The sequence below is a fragment of the Platalea leucorodia genome (genome assembly GCF_965183815.1).
Source record: "Platalea leucorodia genome assembly, chromosome: 9".
Lineage (NCBI taxonomy): Eukaryota > Metazoa > Chordata > Aves > Pelecaniformes > Threskiornithidae > Platalea > Platalea leucorodia.
Window position 1 is genome coordinate 18,038,440 of NC_138831.1, and position 18,338 is coordinate 18,056,777.

At 55.0% G+C, this 18,338-nt stretch overlaps 2 protein-coding genes across 4 annotated transcripts in view; one reads left to right on the forward strand and one right to left on the reverse strand.

Moving 5' to 3' along the window:
• On the reverse strand, positions 1-7,813 carry PPM1M (protein phosphatase, Mg2+/Mn2+ dependent 1M; the record flags this gene model as incomplete). Its single annotated transcript, XM_082322225.1, has 10 exons — positions 1-1,327; positions 1,594-1,742; positions 2,042-2,149; positions 3,089-3,152; positions 3,606-3,724; positions 4,053-4,137; positions 4,705-4,817; positions 5,342-5,596; positions 6,268-6,391; positions 7,599-7,813. 10 exons carry the CDS (start codon positions 7,811-7,813, stop codon positions 1,183-1,185), a joined length of 1,377 nt encoding a protein of 458 aa, XP_082178351.1. The 3' UTR covers positions 1-1,182.
• The window catches only part of TWF2 (twinfilin actin binding protein 2), a 27,017-nt gene continuing 14,611 nt past the window's right edge, over positions 5,933-18,338 (forward strand). Inside the window, exons 1-4 of one of the 3 annotated variants that reach the window (XM_082322227.1) lie at positions 5,933-6,014; positions 6,310-6,412; positions 14,576-14,771; positions 18,254-18,331. In XM_082322227.1, the coding sequence (XP_082178353.1) occupies positions 14,699-14,771; positions 18,254-18,331 (151 nt within the window). In that variant the 5' untranslated portion in view covers positions 5,933-6,014; positions 6,310-6,412; positions 14,576-14,698. Of the gene's footprint in view, positions 6,015-6,309; positions 6,413-7,977; positions 8,106-14,575; positions 15,030-18,253; positions 18,332-18,338 lie in introns of those variants that run through there. The other 2 variants (XM_082322228.1, XM_082322226.1) reach the window with 2 other exon arrangements.

Sequence of the window (18,338 nt, forward strand, 5' to 3'; positions counted from 1 at the left end):
AAAGTTTTTACTTGGACTTTAATCCTTGTGGAACTTAAACATGCACTGAGGTTTGTCTGCTTCACTGGGGAATCTTGCAACTTGTGTAATGAGTAGTGAAAACAAAAGTGGGGACTCGGGGAGATGGGAAGCTTGTCCAGACCTGAATTTGCCTGGATAATGAACTGGTTGAGAAGATCCTTGGAGCGTAACGCACAACTCCGTTTGGCACGTCTTCTGCGCTGCTGTTCCTGTTGTAATGAGCGTAAGCGCTTGTGATTCAGCACTGCAGACAAATTTGAACAAACCGGTTTTATTTTACTTTGAGCTCTTCTACTAAGTCAGCTGATGTAAACATTTCAGTTCTCATTAGTGCTACTGCTACAAAACCAGCTTTGCTGTCAGAAATAACCTGAATGAATAGAAAAAGTGTTAGCAAGTGTTGTGGACTAAGATTTGTTAGAAATCTGTATGTTGCATTACATGCTAATACACTTAAATGCTCTTAAATAACAGTAAGGCACGTATCTTCACACAGGAGGCTCCTGTGCACCAATGTGTAGCTTCATCTGCTAACACCGTCTGTTTTGAGGTGGTGCTGCCTACAAATGGCAACTTTCTCAAGAGGCCTGGGCTACTGCTTCAGCGTTTGCGTTAGGCAGGCACGGCCGTGCCTAATGCTGTCTTAGCAGCAGCTCCTGGGTTTTCAGTACATCTCGCGTTACAGCAAATGGATACGAAGGACACTTCAGCTTGTGCATCCAGTTTTACACAACTTAGTTCAAGTGTGATTAAAATCCAGCTCTTGAGATTGGTTGGATCTCAATTGATCCTCATTCTTCAATATTAAAAAGGGAGAGGGGTCACTGGAAACGTGGATTTGAGTCTCGCTGTACTGCAAAGATCTTAGAAACAGTACCCTTCAGCTTGCGTGGTCCCCTTTGCAATTTCTCCTTGGCCCAACAAAGAGAAAGGAGTAAGGGGAATGATTTGTTGCCCACTGTTCCTCTCTTGCATGTTCTTAAGGAGTTAATGTTCTTGTTGATCTTCTGCATAAGTGCTAGCTGTGCATTTTCAGGTTCCACTGCAGATGGTTTTGCTGGAAGAGGGTGTACATGCACAGCAGAAATCCCTCAGTCTCGGGCTGATGCTGAACAGCACCATAATAGGGGGACGCAGAGATCCTGCATGTCATGCTAACAGTCAGTCCTCATCCCTGTTGTGCAGTGGGATGACAAATACAGAGATGTCATCATAGGATGCCTCGTGGCTGTCATCCAGCAGCCACTGGTAGCCTCTCTTCTTTCCCCTTGCTCTGCCTACCAAGCACTTGGCCAGTTCTGAGAATCTGTGGGTGGAGAAAATGCGAGGTTTGGTTTAATGTGGCACTGTCCCTTAAGAACAACATTGAGATGTGGTTTTGCGTTGTCAAATAGTAGGCATCAGCTTTATAATTGTTTCTTTAGGATGGGGAAAGACTCGGAGGCAGTTTCCAGAGTCACAGGAAAGAGAGCTTGGTCATGCCAGAGCTGACCGAGCAGCAGAGTGATCTCAGCCTGCTTTTGGTCTGACCAGGTTCTCTGGAAGGGACAACGGTGGCAAGGCTGATATTACCTGTGAGGATCTGTCCTGTTTTCTGCAAGGAAGCTCCTGACCATATGGGCCACCTCGTTGTTGCACAGAACGTCCCAAAGGCCATCAGTTGCCATGATGAGCACATCATCTTCCTTAATGTCATGCAGAGCAAAATCAAATACCTTCACCTGGAAAGCACAGGAGTACATCAGTGACAATTCCTGCAATGTACCGGAGGGGTCAGGGAGATGACTCTTCCCCTGAGAGATGACTTAAAGTGGGACCAGGTTGCTTTCAATCTTTTACATCCCCTTGCTGCTACGCTTCTAAATTACTCTGTCTTGGGGATTCTCTGGGCAGCATGCAGAGAGATGGGGGATGGAAAAAGGACACGGCTAAGACCTGCCAGGTCTGTAAAAGGTGGGTGCTATAGAGGAGGAGCAGCCTGTTTAATTCCATCTTACAATTCCCATGTGCCACAACTGACCTTGGGAATGCAGGAGAGGAAAGGTTTGACTTCAATGTTGGTGTCGATAACTTTGAGTTGATGATCCCCCAGACCTCGAGACACAGCCAGAGTTCCCAGCAAGCGAGCCTGGCTCCAAACAAAGCAAAACACTATTGAAACATAAGGATGTGGCACCTTTAAAGGCTGACGTGTGGCTTGTCCTGACTGATCTGTGTGTTGTCTTTAGGACCCTTCTCCAAGCATCACCCAGAACAGCCCCTGGAGACTTCAGAGATGGAGGAGTGATCAGAAGCGATGACCTGATAGAGCATGGAGACAGCCTGACCGTGGATGGCTTCTGGTGGCCTGTGGTGTGCTCTGGACTTAGTACATGTACTCTGGGTAATGCTACAGACCTCAGGAAGCCCATGGTGGTATCTGCTCTTGAGCTGGGGTGGCAAGGAAGAAAACTGGGGTAGTTTGCAGGGGAAGGAGTCCTTTCTCCTGGCAAAGGAGGTTCTGCACTGACTCCTTGCAAAGGGAGTGGGATGTGGGTTGTAGTGCTGGGGGAGGTGACGGGGCTTTCTGCTCGACCCCAGCAGGCAGACACTGGATGTGTGCAGTCATTGCTTTGCCCTGTTTCCTCTTTCCCTTGCCAGGCTCCTTTCCTCAGCCTCTCCTCAAGGAAGAGGGTTTGTGGGAAAGGTGCTAGTTAGAGTTGGAGGAGACAGTCCAAAGTGGGGTCTGATGAAATAAGTTTTCATGTGAAATGAGTTCTTGTGTGCAAAGGGAGATGAGGAAAGGGCAGGCTGGCTCAGGGCTGCTGTCTGCTCCACTAGCAGGTACCCTGGAGGAGGGTGCCACCCCTCTGCTCTGGTTTACACTAACCAGGCAGCATGGTGCTAGCGAAGGGAGCTGCTCTATCGAGGCTGTGGGACTGTGCCATGCTGGAGAGCCCCAGAGCACTGGGTGCTCTGCAGCCCCAGTCTGTTGTAGTGCCCTGGAGCATGACCGTGAGTGACAGGGACACTGAGAACCCCCAGCAGACTTGCCTCTGCCTTCCCAATGTGTAAAGCATTAAGCTACCTGCTTTCCGTGACCATGGACAAGAGGATACTTGAGGTCAGCTTTCTCTACCGTCTTGTATCCCCTAGAACAGAGAATTCACCGTTGATTTGGCATTTGTCTGACTTGAAGGTACAACCCAGGCAGAGCATTTTGACCCTTGTGCCCCCATGCACAGGCAGCTGACTGAGGCAGGGAAAAAGTGACTTGCTGAAGCAGATACAGTGAATACGACCCCTTGCTGAATGCCCAGATGTTTTTCCCTCTCCCCTTCCTCCCCAGCTTGTACCTGCACCAGCCCCACCTCACAGCAGCCCAGAAGGACCACTTCAGCTGTTCCCTAACTGCCCTGCCAGGGCCCCAGTCCTTCAGTCAGGGGGGAGGCTGCTCACAGCATCCATCACTTGATCTGCTTTGCACCATCAAGCCCACTGCTCTCACCAGTGGGGCATGCCCCTTCTCCCTTCACCTCCCCATTGCTACGAGCAGGTAAAGCTGCCCTGTGCTGCACCCTTATCCTCAGACAGAAAGGACTCACCAGCCCTCCATGAAGTAATCCCGATACAGGACTTTCTGGCCCACGTCGTCTCCCTTCAACCTCCGTGGAAACTCAAAGCGCGTGAACTCACCGTCCAGGAGCTTGGGGAAAAGAAAAGCCTGGAGGAGGGAACAAAGGTGTGAGGATGGACAGGTTCTGCTTCAGCTGAGTAGGGCACCAAAACTGCTGCTGCCTCAGGACTGGCACTCCCAGCAGCAGAATGGAGAACAGAATTGGGAAAGCACATCCCAAGGAGGATGTGAGCATCTCCCATACTAAAGGCTGTTCGTTGAATCTTGCCCCCAGCCCTCCCTGGCTAGTGCCAGATGACATTCTGGCCACACAGTGGCCTTTGAGAAAAGCTGGTGGTCCTCTTGCCGCAAGCCCTCTCTGACCCAGTGGGATGCTCGCAGCTGGATTGTCTGATGCACGGAAGGAGTCACTCACCAAGTGCTGGATTCGCTGCCTCTCTGTCTCGGGTGTGAACTCGCAGCTCATGGCCACGACGTTGTCCTTCAGAACAAGAATCGCCCTATGAGGGGGAAGAGGCAAAGAGCTGAGCTGCGTCTGTCACTGCAGCCCTCCTCTTACCAAGGTTAGCCCCAGTGTCAGCCAGGTGTGGGATCGGGGGTAATCAGCAGCAGAGCAATGCCAGAGAATAGCTCTGCACCCAGGAATGTTTTAAAAATGCTGGTGTATTGTAAATAACTCTGCTGCAATTGCACCGTTGCAGCAGAGAACTGAGCCTGCCTGGTTTGACAATGGTAGAGCTCACTGCTAGGGGAACAGTGGGCCAAGGCCAGATGAGGAAGCTCTTTAGGATGCTTGGAAATCACCTTCCACTTCTAAACACCTTCCAGGCTGAGCTTACTGCTGCACTACCATCGCAACGCTGCCCTGTGGCTGGGCAGTCCCTTGAAATCCCCAGACCCTTCCAGGAGGCATGAGAGCATCTGTCCATCCAATAGGTCCTGTGGCAGGCAGGAAGGAAATGGCTGGGCTGCATATTTATGTTCCATAGGGTTAAATAAGATGCTGGAAACCTTGCTTATCTCCCAACTCCATCCCCCAACAACTTCCCCCTTTTACTGTGGCTCACCTGCTGTCCCCAGCATTAGCCACATACAGCTTTCCCTGGAAATAAAGGGCAGCCAGAGCAGTGCAGCCTCCCGTCTGGTTCGTAGCTTCCATCTCCTGGCCGATGACTTCATCCTGTTGGTTTAAACAAGTCTGGAGAGTGACGTGAGCGAGGCTGCTGCTTTCTGCAGCTGCCTCGTACTTCCCAGCAGAAATCCAGAGCCAAAACTGATTGCAGATGGGCCATGGGAAACCAGCAAGGCAAAAGACAATGTTGCTTCGGCACAGCCAACAAAGCTGTTGCTACTGGACTAAGGATCGCTTTAGGAGCATGACGGGGAGATCTCAAACCTGTACATGCTGTACGAGCCTGACAATAGCCACCGTCTAGCCCTAAAGAAACGTATCGCCTGGGTGCACTTTAGCACAGATGCTGTAGCTTTGCACTGGGTCAGCACTGCTGACGTGCAACAGATCTGAGGCAGCTCTTGGGGAGCTGACCCAGTGCGATGTGATCTCAGTGTGCTTAAAGGTATGGCCGAATGTTCCTGCCTGCTCGATGAGCTGCAGAACTGCAGACCTTGCCCACCCCAGGCAGCAGGGAGAGACAGACTGACTGCTTGGGGCAGCAGGACCAGTGCCCTGCATGGGGTACTCACGCATTCCTGGAAGGCATTCTCCAGGGCTCCCACCACCAGGTCTTCGGCGTGGATGTGCTTCTCCTCCACGAACTGGGGGTCACTGTCACAAACGCAGCGTCCGCTCAGATGCATGGGGGGACGGGCCTCTGTGATGCCTCCCACAACCTCCTCCAGCTTCTGCTTGATGCAGTAGTGCAAATAGTTGGAGGCGATGATGGCAGCTTCTGGGCCACCATGGCCGTCAAACAGTGCCCAGTAGTAACCAGTCAGAAACTGCAGTGGGGAAAAGGGACAAGACAACGAAGAGGAGCTTCAGAAAGGGGGAAGACAGGGGCTGGAGAGAGGTCGTACAGATGGCAGGCTCACAGCCAGGACGTTGCCTGGCTCTTCCACTCCAGCTACCCTTCCCTGCTGCCAGTTAATCCCCTGCACAGCTCAAACTCATGTGATGCCCATGTGCTGCTGTGCCAGACCCATCATCTGAGCTCTGAGCAGCTGGATTTGCAGCCACCCACCCTCATGCACTATTCCTCTGTGTTTTAGGGCAGATGGAGCTACTCCATTTTACAACAGGCGAGGCAGAGCCGCTCCCAGGTGAGGGCATCCTGTGCGTCTGGTTTCACGCTGCTGTCCTCGAGTGATGACAACACACACCAGCCCTTGAAAGCAGAGCGAGGACAGTAAAGGAAAGGTGAGGGCACCAAGTAAAAGGCTTGGACGACCTCAGATGCTGCAAGGCAGGGGCCACAGAAGTCGAAATGGCACATACAGGCAGAGCTGAGCATTTGCTGGCCAGACGTAGGGTACGTGGATCCCTAAACATGTCCAAGGAAGAGCTTCAGCATGTGGGCATGATGGGGTAACCCTGTATTCCCTGTACCTGGGCCCATGGGTGCAGACCAGGGCTGGCAGCAGGGTGAGCACAGCCTGCCCGTGGGCTATACCTGTGTGGAGCACAGGATCAGCCATTCCTCATCCTCCTCCAGGCCCGGCTCTCTCCTCCGGACGGAGATCTGACAGCAGGCCGCCTGGTCCTCGTTGAATTCTGACTTCTCAGCATTGATAACCCTGGGGGTGCAAATGCTCCAGGTAAGGTGTGCGGACGCACTGCACCTCACCTGCTCCCAGCCAGCTGTGCTGGGTGCTTGGCAGCCACGGCGAACGGCTGCACCTTGCCCCATCCTTCCAGCCCCATGCTCCCTGCTTCCTTTTCAAACTCGAGGATCTCTTTGCTGGGGACCTAAATAACAAGTCCTTTATGTGCAGCAGGAAAAAGCTTGGCCAGGGACACAGGGACGAGTGGTTTCGGAGTACCCTGGCCTCAGGCAGCCGATGCTGTGCTACTTCCTTGGTGACAGAGTGAATTGCAAAACCATCACTGTTTTTCCTTCCAGCCTTGCTAATGTTTGTCCCTGGATGGAAGTTTGCTCTCTTTGCACAGCTCAGAGATTTCTGAAATTCTGGTCTCCTCGCCTTTGTTTTTAAGGCGCTTTCCTAGGAGCAAGGGGATGAATGCCCAGTGCCAGTAGCCCCCAAAACCACCCCCTGCCCCAAACATCCTCCCTGCTCCCCCATCCCTTCCCCCTGCAAGGGAGGGTTTTCTGCCCGTCGCTGCCCAACACAGCAGCCCCATGGAAGAGGCAACCAGGGTGCAGAGCAGGGGACGGGCGACATCCCAGCAGTAAAGTTACAGTGTAAACATGGTTGCATTAGGGGATGGATGAGCTGACCTGATGCTGCTCTCAGGGCTGCCCCTGCCACTCGTCACAAGCAATGGTGACCTGCTCTGCGGCTGGCAGGGTGCAGGCAGCTAAATGCAGGCAGGGAGGTGGGCAGGTGTGTCCCACGCTGCCATCAGCCACCGACGGGGAGGGAGAAGGGCTGAGGAAAACATGCCGCCACATCGAACCCCGCACTGCTGCTGTGTCTGGTGGAGGAAGCTGCTCCCCTCCTTGCAGGCAGATGCGGGCGGGGGGGCGATTTCTGCCTGCGAGCTGTCCCTCTCCAGGGGAAGGCTGAAGCTCCGTGCTCGGGCCGAGGAGAGCAGTATGGGGGGGAAAAAGTGGGGTGCAAGCACCCAGGAGTCCTCTAAACCCCCCACGCACCTCCTACACCCCCCAAGAGCCCCCTAACCCCACGCAGACCCTGGAGTCCCCCCGGACCTGTGCTACCCCTCCAAAACCCTACCAGCACCGCGAGAGCCCCTCTAACCCCCCCCCCCGGGGGTCCCCCGGAGCCCCTTCCCGGGGCGGCCCCGCCGCCGGCCCGCACTCACTCGGCGTAGCCCGTGCCCCAGGGCAGGGACCGCTCGGGCCCGGTGCCCCACACGGCCCGCCCGCTCCGCGGGCTCTCCTCGACGCCGCCACGCAGGAACTTAGGCCGGCGGTAGCGGAGGGCGGTGGGCGGCGGCCCCGGCCCAGGCCCCTGGGTGCCGCCGGGCCGCTCGGCGGAACCGCCCCGCCGCAAGCGCCGCAGCCACTCGGCGGACATGGCGGGGCCCGGCTCGGGCACGCGCGGCGCCGCCACACTCCGCTAGGCGGCGCCGCAGTGCGGCCCCGGCGGCGGCGGCTCCTCCCGGCGGCGGCGGCGGCTCCTCCCCGGGGCGGCGGCGGCGGCGGCGGCGGCGGCGGCTCCTCCCCGGGGCGGTGCGGGCGGCGGGCTCCAGACTCCGGAAGCGGGCGGTGCTGCCTGCCGAGCCGTTTCCTGCCCGGGACGCGGCGGAGCCGGAGCGGAGTGGAAGGGAGGCTGAGTGGAGCCATGACTCACCAGACCGGCATCCACGGTAAGCGGTGGCCGCCGAGCCGCTGGTCCCCTCCTGCCCCTTCCCGCGGGGTGCCCGCAGCCACCGCTGCCGTGCTGGGCTCGGCGGGGTTCAGACCCCCCACCCTCACCCCGGGCTGCTCCTCCGCACCCCCATCGGGAGGCACCCAGCGGGGACGCGCCCTGAGCATCCTCCGGCCCCGCCGCGGCAGGCTGCCGGGTGGTGTCGGTGTCGCGGTAGCGATGATGAGGGCGATAAGATGAAGCTTCCTGAAGCAGCTGGCAGGTTTTCCTGCGAGCAGCCGGGGGGAAGGGGCGCTGAGCCAGGCTCAGAGCATTTGGGGGCTCTTAGGAGGTGAAGGAGGGGGTCTGGCTCCGGGGATGCTGCCGGCGAGGGGCTCTCCTGCATCCTTTGTCTGGGCTGATGCTCAATAAACTGCTGCTCAATAAACTGCCGTGACACCGCTCATAAAGACGCCTTCTGCTGCGGCAGCACCGTAATCCACGCAGATCTGCTTCGCCGCAGCCCCCCATCAGCCCCGGCCACATCTCCCCTCCTGGCGTGATGCTCGGCCCCCAGCGCTGCGCCTCCTCCCAGGGGGGTTGCAGGGAGCCTGAATAAATTCCTGCCCGACCATTGCCCTTGTATGTGGGGGGGGAAGCTCCCTGCTTTCTCTGCTCATTCCCTGGAGGACCCGGCCAGCACCCTGAGACGACAGGTTTTGCATTTATGGGTGCGTTGGTGCACGACTGTGTGTCCTCACGGTATTTCCGTCCTGCTCCCCACTGGCCAACTCAATTAACAGTATTAATCAGGAGTAGAGGCGCTGCATAATTTATGTAACCGAATCAATATGCGAGCAGGGATGTGATAGCAGGTGCCCCTGAAGCCCTGCTCCGTGCCAGCCGGGTGTGAATCCAGCACTGCTGCATGCCCCAGGAGCGGACCTGGGACGTTGGCCTCGCAACTCCCTTCCTCACAGCCAGCACCTTTGCACAAGGGTGTTGAGTTTGTGGCTGCTGTTCCGCTGTGGCCTGAGCATCTTTGTTGCTTGAGTGCATGGTCAAGAGCATCCTGCCCTTTTAGATGCTCCTGGAGCAGCTGTAGTTGAGAAGCGGTTAGCGATGGTGCTTAGATGTTTCCCCTGCTTTGCCTGGGAGCGCTGGTAGCAGACAACATTTGAGTTCAGATTTGTTGCTTCTAGTTTAAGCTGAGACACTGAAGTTCAGGCTCTAGTTGAATGTTCCCTCTACTGTAAAAAAAAAAAAAACAAAAAAAAAAAACCCAAACCAAAAACAAACTTAAAAAAAAGTCAGTGGGATGGACCCCAGTACCCACTTGAACTCTCGTTGTGCCGGCCCTGCTCTGCAGAGCTCTCCCTTGGGGTTCGGTGCAGGCGAGGCCTGTTGCGCTGCCTGCGCCCCAAGAGGTTGCTGCCTGTTGCTTGCTGCTGTGCCCATCTGCTTCTATGCCGCTGATGCCATCCTTCCTGGCACCCCCGCGGCTGCCGAGGGGATGCGCTGGCCTGGCAAAGCTGATGAGCTGCTCTCCAAGAGTGCCGACCTTCGCTGACCTTGGTTGCCCACCGCTTGGCAAACCCTGCTGGGACCAGCACTGAGAATCGCCGCAAGTTATCATTGCCCGTAGGACGTAACGTGCTCCGTCAGCAGCGCTCTGCTGGAAAGGGGAAGGGACTCGGACTTCCTCCGAGGAGCTGCAGCCGGTGCAGGGTGGGGATATACCCAACGGCTCTGCCCAGGCAGCAGATCCCCAAGCTGGGGGTGGTGTAAAAACCTGCCTGTGGTTATGAAAAATAACTTGCCTTGGGTGGCCTTGCTCTCCCAGCATCTTGGACATCTCTGGGTGGCTCCTCTGGGTCCGCTCCTCCATCCCCTGCTGCGCGGTCCCTCTTCCAGGAAGCAGCTGCTTCGTCTCTGAATGCAAATCTGCCCCTCCAACACCTGCGATGCTGAACTGGGGCGCTCTGGGCTTTAAGGGAACCACACTGGGGGCATTTTGGGGTATTTCAGTCCTCCCCACCCTGGCACAGTGATCAAATTAATTCTTTTGCTTGGCAGATAGCAGATTTGATATCAGATAAGGAGCAGCAATCCTGCTGCTATCTTCATCCCCTCTGCTGGGATGCTGAGGTCTGTTGTTTGCTGAGGAAGAGGAGGGATTTTCCACATCTTCCTGGTTTCTGGGGCCTTGGTATTTTCGTGTGTGTGCATCACTCTGTGTTTTTTCATGCCCATTTCTCCCTATTTGCAGGAAGGCATCTGCTCCTGGGGGAATTATGATCAGACCCACTGGATGGCTTAGGGGAGGTTGCGGGCAAGCCGGTGAGAGATTTTGGTCACTGCTGTGGTAGATCAGCATGAGAGCAGGGTGATGTGGTGATGGGGGAGCCCCTGGAGCAGCCCCCCGCCATGATGCTACTGAGTCATCCCGGCTTTTGGGGAGAAACAGGTGGTCCCGGCAGGGAGAGCAATGGCAGCGCTCACTCAGGGGTGCAGAGCCGCGGGTTCAGGGTGTTTCATCAGGGCTGCGCCTTTCACATGGAGGCAAGAGGCTAATTATTATTTTTTGTTAGGTATCCGTGGCAGCTCCCTTGAAGGTGCTGGCAAGAAAACTGGGCTGCCATGGAGACTGCTGGGCTGGGGAGGTGGTTGGAAGCTATCAGGGGTTGCTGTGGGATTCTTGGGGCTGGAAACCTGCTTTTTAACTACAGCTAGGAGGATTTGCCAAGTAATTTTGTAATCCTTGTTCTGCTCTGAGTGGCATTAGATGGGGACAGCATTCACTGTTTGAGTTTAAAAGCCAGGCCTGGCCGCTGCGCCTTAGGAAGGCAATGCTGAACCAAGGCTTTGATGCTGATGGGAGGTCACCCAGTTGCCACTGGGTGTTCTTTTGTGATCTCTGGGTAAAGAGAAAGTCTCTTAAAGGGGATTTCGTTTTCATCTAGAAAGTAAAGAAATCAAGTGCATGTTGTTTCTTCAAACAAAAAAATAATTTGGTGCCGGCTCTTTCTGGGGGAGTTGGCAAGACATGGGGATAGGGAAGGACCTTTGCTCCTGTCCATGGCTGAGCCTCCGCTTTGCTCCAGGACTGGATCTTGCACTGGGAAAGCATCTGGTAGGAACGGCCATTTGCTTCAGGAGAAGCATACCCATGATGTGTGCAGGCAGGAATGATGTCAGGCGGGAAAAAAGGAACGGGGGGGACACCTGGTTGCTGCTGGATCTGCAAAGGTCTCCTTCAAAAGCAGACAGCTTTCTGGCTCTTCAGCAAGAAGAAAGACAGAGAAGAAAGAAGGAGCTTCTCTCCCCATCCACCACTTCTTGGCCCCTCTCTTCCCGCTGTGCTGGGAGGCAGTGCTGGCTCCCGAGGTGCCTGGCCACCTGAATTCAGGGGCAGCTTCATGGCTGGGATGCCAGGGGTAACCCCCTCACTGGGGATGCATCACGCTGTGCCATCAGTGGAGGAAGAGGAGAAGAAGGGATGGCTGGTCCATGGCCCCTGGTGTCCATGGGGGACAGAGGGCACTGGGCTGCTGCAAAGATGGTTTTGAGGAGCCGGTCCCTGCTTATGGGCTCTTTTCTGGGGCCAGCACTCAACTCAGAGGTTGACACCTCACTTGAGGTGATGGCCCACATCGTAGCTGGTGGCACGCCAGAATGACGAGAGCGGCAACGTGGATGGAAGACCAGACAAATACCCTGAGATGTCAAATCCCTTGAAGTCAAGCGTCTAAAGTCATGGGGTAGAGGAAATCCCTTGGAAAGCGTGTGTCGAGAGGCTCTAAGTGCAATGAGATCACTGCCAGGATCTGTCCCTGGGTCCCTGTCCCCTGCTGATGCCCAAACCAGTGCTCCCAGTGGTGGCTTTACTGGGCAGAGAAGAGGAACAGCAACCAGCAACTTCTGCAGGCAAAGCAGGACTGTGCATGCTTGGCTCTGGGATGCTGTGTCACTGTCTGGGTCTGACCAATGCTGCCTGCAGGGTGGGCGCTGCCTACCCCGGAGCAAGGGAAGGGCTGACTAACTCTGATCCAGGGTGCCAAAGCGGAGAAAAGACGGGTCCCAGGCATGCAAATGGAAAACTGGGTGTTGAGAAGCAGGTGGCTGAAAGTCTCCAGGTGGGATTTGCAATACGGACCAGGAGTCATACATGTGAAATCCTGCAGGATACAGCCCAGGCCCATGGAAAATTGGGAGAAAAGCTTTGATTGTGTCCTCTCTTGCTCAGATTTCCCCCCCCCTCCCTTCTTTCTATTTTCTTCTGACATCTGTAGCTTTTTCCCTGAGAAAAGATTCACTGCCAGGACATAATTTTTTTTTTCCATGGTGAGAAATAAAATCCTCTTAGCACTTAAACTGGCCAGCCAAGTCCGTCAGCAGAAAAGAGCTCTGCAGCGAGTGGGTTGAGCAGGCACTGCGTGACGGAGTTACACTGGGATAGACTGAAAAGGAGGAATTTTAGCAGCAGCAACAGCTATTTTGTGCCTGTTGCAGTTGTGCCCTTTCCTGGCCTCCCTGGCAGGAGTCAGGCAGAGCTGCCTGTGCAGCAAAGGTGCACATGGTGCAGGTGTAACCATCTTTCATCCATCAGCATCTCGACTACTGCCTGGCCAAGCATCCCTGGAGCTTGAACAAGTTTTGCCCAGGTTTGTGGCTGGATTTTTGGCTGAGTTTCCCTGTTGCATCCCAGGCATGCTGTGCCCTGGACTGTGAAAGGGAAGCAGCCACTTGGAGTCGCATCGACTTGAAGATTATGTCCAGGGAATGAAAGATTGATGGCCAGAGGCTCAGGTTTCCCGTTGCGAGGGTGAGGTGACTTGATGTATTGAGAGAGGCATCTGTTTCAGGGAGCATGTATTATTGATCTTGTAGCTGGGTGCTGTCGTAGAGTTGTGGGGGGATTGGGAAAGATTGAATAAGCAAAAACCTGTTGCTCCCCCAAGTAAGTGAGAGGAAGGAGGAGGGAAAGGTGCAGGGGCGGTGGCGCGGCTGTCGCTTCCATCCCCATCCCTGCGGTGCTTCCCCGGGGGTTGCGCAGGCGGCTCCGCTGGCACCCTGGCATCCCCAGGGAGAGACCGGCCCGTTGCCGTGGCTACGGCTGTCATCACTGCATGGTGCCTCTGTCTCCCTCCAGCCTCCTTACAGCCTCGCTCTGCTCAGGTAAACTAATTGGGGCTGTAAACATCAAAAAAAGCTCAGCTTTGGGGATGGCTTTTGTGGCGGAGTGGTACCCACAAGCACCATCTCGTTGCTCCATCTCACAGCATTTTTGGGGAAGTGATGCTTTGAGCCTGGCACTGAAATCTCCTGGGGACCAATTCAAATGGCTGCATTCTGGGGCAGGGCAGCTGCCTGCTCCGGCTGCAAACAGCATGTCCATTGGGTAGGTGCAAGGATCTGGCTGCCCTGCTGGTCCCCGAGGCCTGGGGTCTTGAGGCTTTGGTCTGTGCCAGCTTGGTGCTGCTGAGAGGGGAGGCACTGCCGTGCCTTCCCACCACGAACTCTTCTCCTCTGGCAGCTTGCCTGCATGGTCAGGGCCACCTGAAGGCCACTGCTGGCCATACCATCACCTGCCTGCCACACCACAAGCTGCCCAGCCTGGGTGCCCTGGTGCCACCGGCTGACTCTGCTCAGCCCTCCATCCCAAATGGGTGGCAGGTGCCGCTGAGCAGGGAGGTTTTGTGGTGCAAGGGGGACCTGGGACACGCTGTTACCAGGCTGCTAAATGCAGGTGGCTCATGAACAGGGGACAACTCATCTGCAGCCTACAAAGAGGTGGGAGAGGGAGGTGCTGCACGACTCAGTGGCTGGAGGCAATTTTTGGATTGTCATGGGGGGGTGGGTAAGGAGGCATGAATGCTTGTGCCCACCATGTCTGCCAGGAGGGTCGATGGCAGGGCCGCCTTGCAGAAAGGCCAGAAGGTTCCTCAAGATGCCACTGAGCTCACCCTGCCTCAAAGCAGCAGCATCCCGGGAGGGTTTCTGGAGATTTTTTGGGGTAGAGATGTGTGTCCTTCCTGAGCTTTGATCACCCTCATTGTGAGATTTCCCAAATGCTGAGGTGGGACCTGATGTTTCTGGCTGGAAAACCAGTACAAGTTGTTCATCTTTTTTCTTCTCTCCTCTGGGCCGACCAGCCCTGGTTCCTTTGGTTGCTCCTGCACGCTGCGCCCTCTGGCATAGGTGCCATCCATCCTGTGCCTTGCTCCTTGCACAATGTTTTGAGCCTGGACACGCTGTTCGTGCTGTGCCTGCAGCCTTGTCAGCACCGAATAATGTGGTCATGCTCTTGTTCGTGCCTTCAGGAATGACTTTGCCTGCAACAACATGAAGCAATTAACCTGAACTTGGCTTGCAACCCACCTCTCTTCTCTGGAGCTGCTGGACCCCCTGTGTCAGTGTAGCTGGTCCTTCTCCTAGTTATGTTACTTTGCTTCCTATTGAATTTCATCCTATTTCTTTTTTTTCCAGCCCGTTTCTCCAGTCTCCTGAGAGAACGGTGAATTCTTCTCCAGCACGTGCTTGCATCTACTCTAGCTTCCCACCTTACAGCTGCAGAAAGCACTATTGCAGTTGCCAGAAGTGTTCCTGGAAATGTGGACTAAACCTGGACCCACCACAGGTCCCCAGGAGACCTTGCTTGATCCAACCTCTGATACCTCCCAGAGTGAGTTATCCGTGCAGTTTTATGCCAGTGCTGTAGAGGTTCACCACCACCATGTTTCCCAAGCTGGCTTCCGACACTTGGAGACACTTAGGAAGCTGAGCTGAGACCCTTGAAGCCCACAGGTCTGTGGCTCTGCTGGAGGAAGCTAGGTTGATCTTATGCAACTTGGTCTTGGTAGATCCCTGCTGGCTGTAGCCCACCTTGGGCTTGTTTGTGGATTATTTGTTCCAGGATTTTCCAGGAACCCATGTCTAGAGGGTGAGTTGGACATGTGAGTCCCCTTCCAGTCCTCTGCCCTGTTGCTCCTCCCTTCCCCATCCAGGCATGGGGATGGTCGCAGCTGGCCCCACGCGTTGGCCGTGCTGACGTGTGCCCAGCATCTTCTTTCCTGCCTCGCCTCATTGTCAAATGCAGAAGGAGACGAACCAGAAAAAGCTGATTTTTGTGGTTTTCCCACATATGGGTTTTTTGGCCCTTGAGTTGGGTCCTGGAGACTTCCTGGCATGGAGTTGCCTCAGGGTGGAGGTACCGCTTGCTTTCACCTCCAGGGTAAGGTCTCCTCCTTGCCTTTCTTCCAGAGCCAGCTGTGGACTTTTATATTAATATTTCAGGCATGCGAGCCATCTCGTCAAGTCTGCTGTGCCAATTAAGTCGTAATCATGCTGTAATGAAGCAGCCGCTGAGCTCATGCTGAAAACCTTTGCTAGCTTATTCCTCTCCCTCCTTGCTGGCTCTTGGCGCTGCTTCGTTAGAGACAGAAAGGGATGTCAAAGACACCCTGGTGATTTTTTCATTTAAATGAAAATTGCTTTTTTTTATTATTTTTTTATTATTTCAGCAGAATTAGAGCTTGGAAGCCTGCTCTGCGTTTTTTGAAAACTCTGCCACTGTCTCCTCTGGAAAGCATCTCCCTTCTTGGCAGACTTTGTGGTATTTCCCAGCTTGGCTCTTCCGGCAGCATCTTTGCTTCTCCACATCCCCTTAAACCCCTCTGTACCTACACAGGTCCCAACGCTTGGCCGTCACTTGTCAATCACTCAACTGTCAATCATCCCAGCTGTCGATCCAACACTTTTGGGCACTCCTAGCATTTCCAGGTGGGCTGGGGGTTGCATTTGCCCAGACTCCTGATTTTCCAGACTCCTGTGCGTCCTTGGGCTCTGGGAAGGATGGGGTCAGGCCAAAGGGATTTGCAAGCCCGTTAGTGCTGCAGAGCTTTCCTCTTTCTCCCCTGAAGCTGATGCTATAGAAACATCCAAGACCCATGTTATTCTCTCCTATTTTGGCAATGTAATAGGAATCAGTGAAGCTTAATGCTTATTAGGAGCTTTTGTCTCCTGCATGAGGTTTCCTGGGTGTATAAATGTCTCTTTTTTTTTTTTTTTTTTTCTTTCTTTTTTTTTTTTTTCTCTCTCTCCTCCTCTTCCGCCTTGTGTGTTTGGAATAACCACAGATGCTGCCGGAAAGAAAGAGCCACTCTCAACAGGGAAAGGGGCTAAAAATATCAGAGCAGCCTTGGAGGGGAACGGCAGGAGTGGGCTGAGCTCCCAGCCGGCACTGGGAGAGGGTGAAGGTCTGCGCTGGGTACTGGGAGAGCCATATGCCTCAATGCTGATAGGAGGGAGGAGGATAGTTTGCTCGTGATGGGGGTTACCCCAGCAAACCTTCTGTGTGTCCCCCCTAAAATGCCAAATAGGGACTGGTGTGCCTTTGCTGGGGTGTCTGCGTGGCCGTACTCGCTGGGTGCTGCTGGGGTGGCATCTCTGGGTTTGTATGGCAGCGCCGCTGTTTGCAGTTTACCAGCCTGGGAGCTCTTCCTCATTTGTGCCTCTTCTCTCTGTGGGAGGAGAAACCATCCGGACCTCTGATGAGGGGAGGCTTTGAGGTGGTGGGGCAGATGCATCTCAGATGTATCGCTTGGTGGGGACAAGCAGGAGTTCCCCAGAGGGCTCCCCAGGACATCCCTGTCCACCTCTGCCTGCATTGTCAGCGTTTGTGTGTGGGGACAAATCCATGCCTGCTCCTTCTGCCTTGGGGCTGGGAGAGCTGCGGGCAGTGCCCCAGCCCGGGGTCTGCCTCCACGGGACAGAGGGCACCAGCGTGTGACAGAGTCATTGGCCCCATGTGTCCCTTGGGTGAGCGATGGCTAATGTCCTCCTGCAGCGATGCTGGCGGGCTGCGTCGAAGGCTGGTACCCATTGCCGGTGGGACTGAAGTGGGAATGGATACGGCCCCTACCGGCAGAGGATGGCTTCTCCGGCCACCGCACTTTTCCAGCTGGCATAGCAATGGCTTTCTTTATGAAGTGCCTTGGCTGTGGATGCTCTCGGGCTCCAGGGACCAAAGCAGGGCTCATTCCTGCTGCAGGTGTTTCAGCACGGTGATCGGTAACAGGGAGGTGGTGTGGGGGCTTGCTGACGGTGACTCTGAGCACGGATCCTGGCGTGGACTAAGAGGGGCATCTGCCCGGGTCTCTAATTTTTGCAATGCCGGTTTCTTTAGTATATCTAACAAGCGCAGAGCTGCCTGTGGCTTTGAACTCACAGGACTCCCTTGCCTGCGTGGCCGCATCCAGGAAGGGGGTCAGGCGCATAATTGAAGGGGCTTTCGGGGGGAGCTGGGCTGGGAGATGCTCCTTGTTGGGGGGCTCAGCCCCTCCAAGCTGCATCACTTGGGCATTGCCTTTGCATGTCCTGGGTGGGATGGGGAGCTGTGTACTGGTGATGCTTTCAGGGTGGGCAAATTAAGGCCTCTGACACTGGCTGTGGGCTGCCCCTTCGACATCTGCTCTCCGCTGTTGCCTCCTGGTAGGATGCTGAAGACTGGTTGCTGGTGCCTGGTGCTTGGGGGAGGGATGAGGAGGAGGGGGGCTGGGGAGGAAGGTGGCTCCCCAAAACACTTCCCAAAAGCCTTCTGCAACCAAAGCCCTGCCAGCTTCGGAGCAAAACCCTGGGGCCATTGCCTTTCCCTTCTCCAGGGGCTCAGCTTCAAACCAGTGCCTCCAGTTTGGAGCCATGCTGGTCCCCAGCCACCTCAAGAGCAGCATCCCAACTGTGTGTCATGAGTCCAGGACATCACAGCCTGTTGGGACGTCTTCCAGCCACCCCCTGTATGCAAAGCCTGCCGCTCCTGTAAAGCGAATAAACTTGTCACTTGAGCTCTCTCCGCCTGCACCGGCCAAGCCATCGTCTAAATTTGGGTGATTATGTTCACCCAGGCCAAGTATCGGGTTCTCTGGATCACATGCGCTCCCAGCTGCTATTTAACTCTGACGGCTCAGGCAGACGCAGCACTTTGCTCCCAGCTGTTTGGGTTTTGTATTATTATTTTTATTATAATTTTTTTTTCGCACCAAAGATTTTATTTTTTTAAATTTTTAAATTTCTATCCTGCCAAGTTGCTCCCCTCCCCGGCCGGTCACCAAGCAGCCCAGCATCTGCTTTGATTGCTAAATCTGATCAGGATGTTTCTGGTTCTTTCAGCCACCACGGAATTACGGGATTTTTTTGCCAAAGCCCGAAATGGTTCAGTTCGGCTCATCAAGGTCATCATCGAGGATGGTAAGTC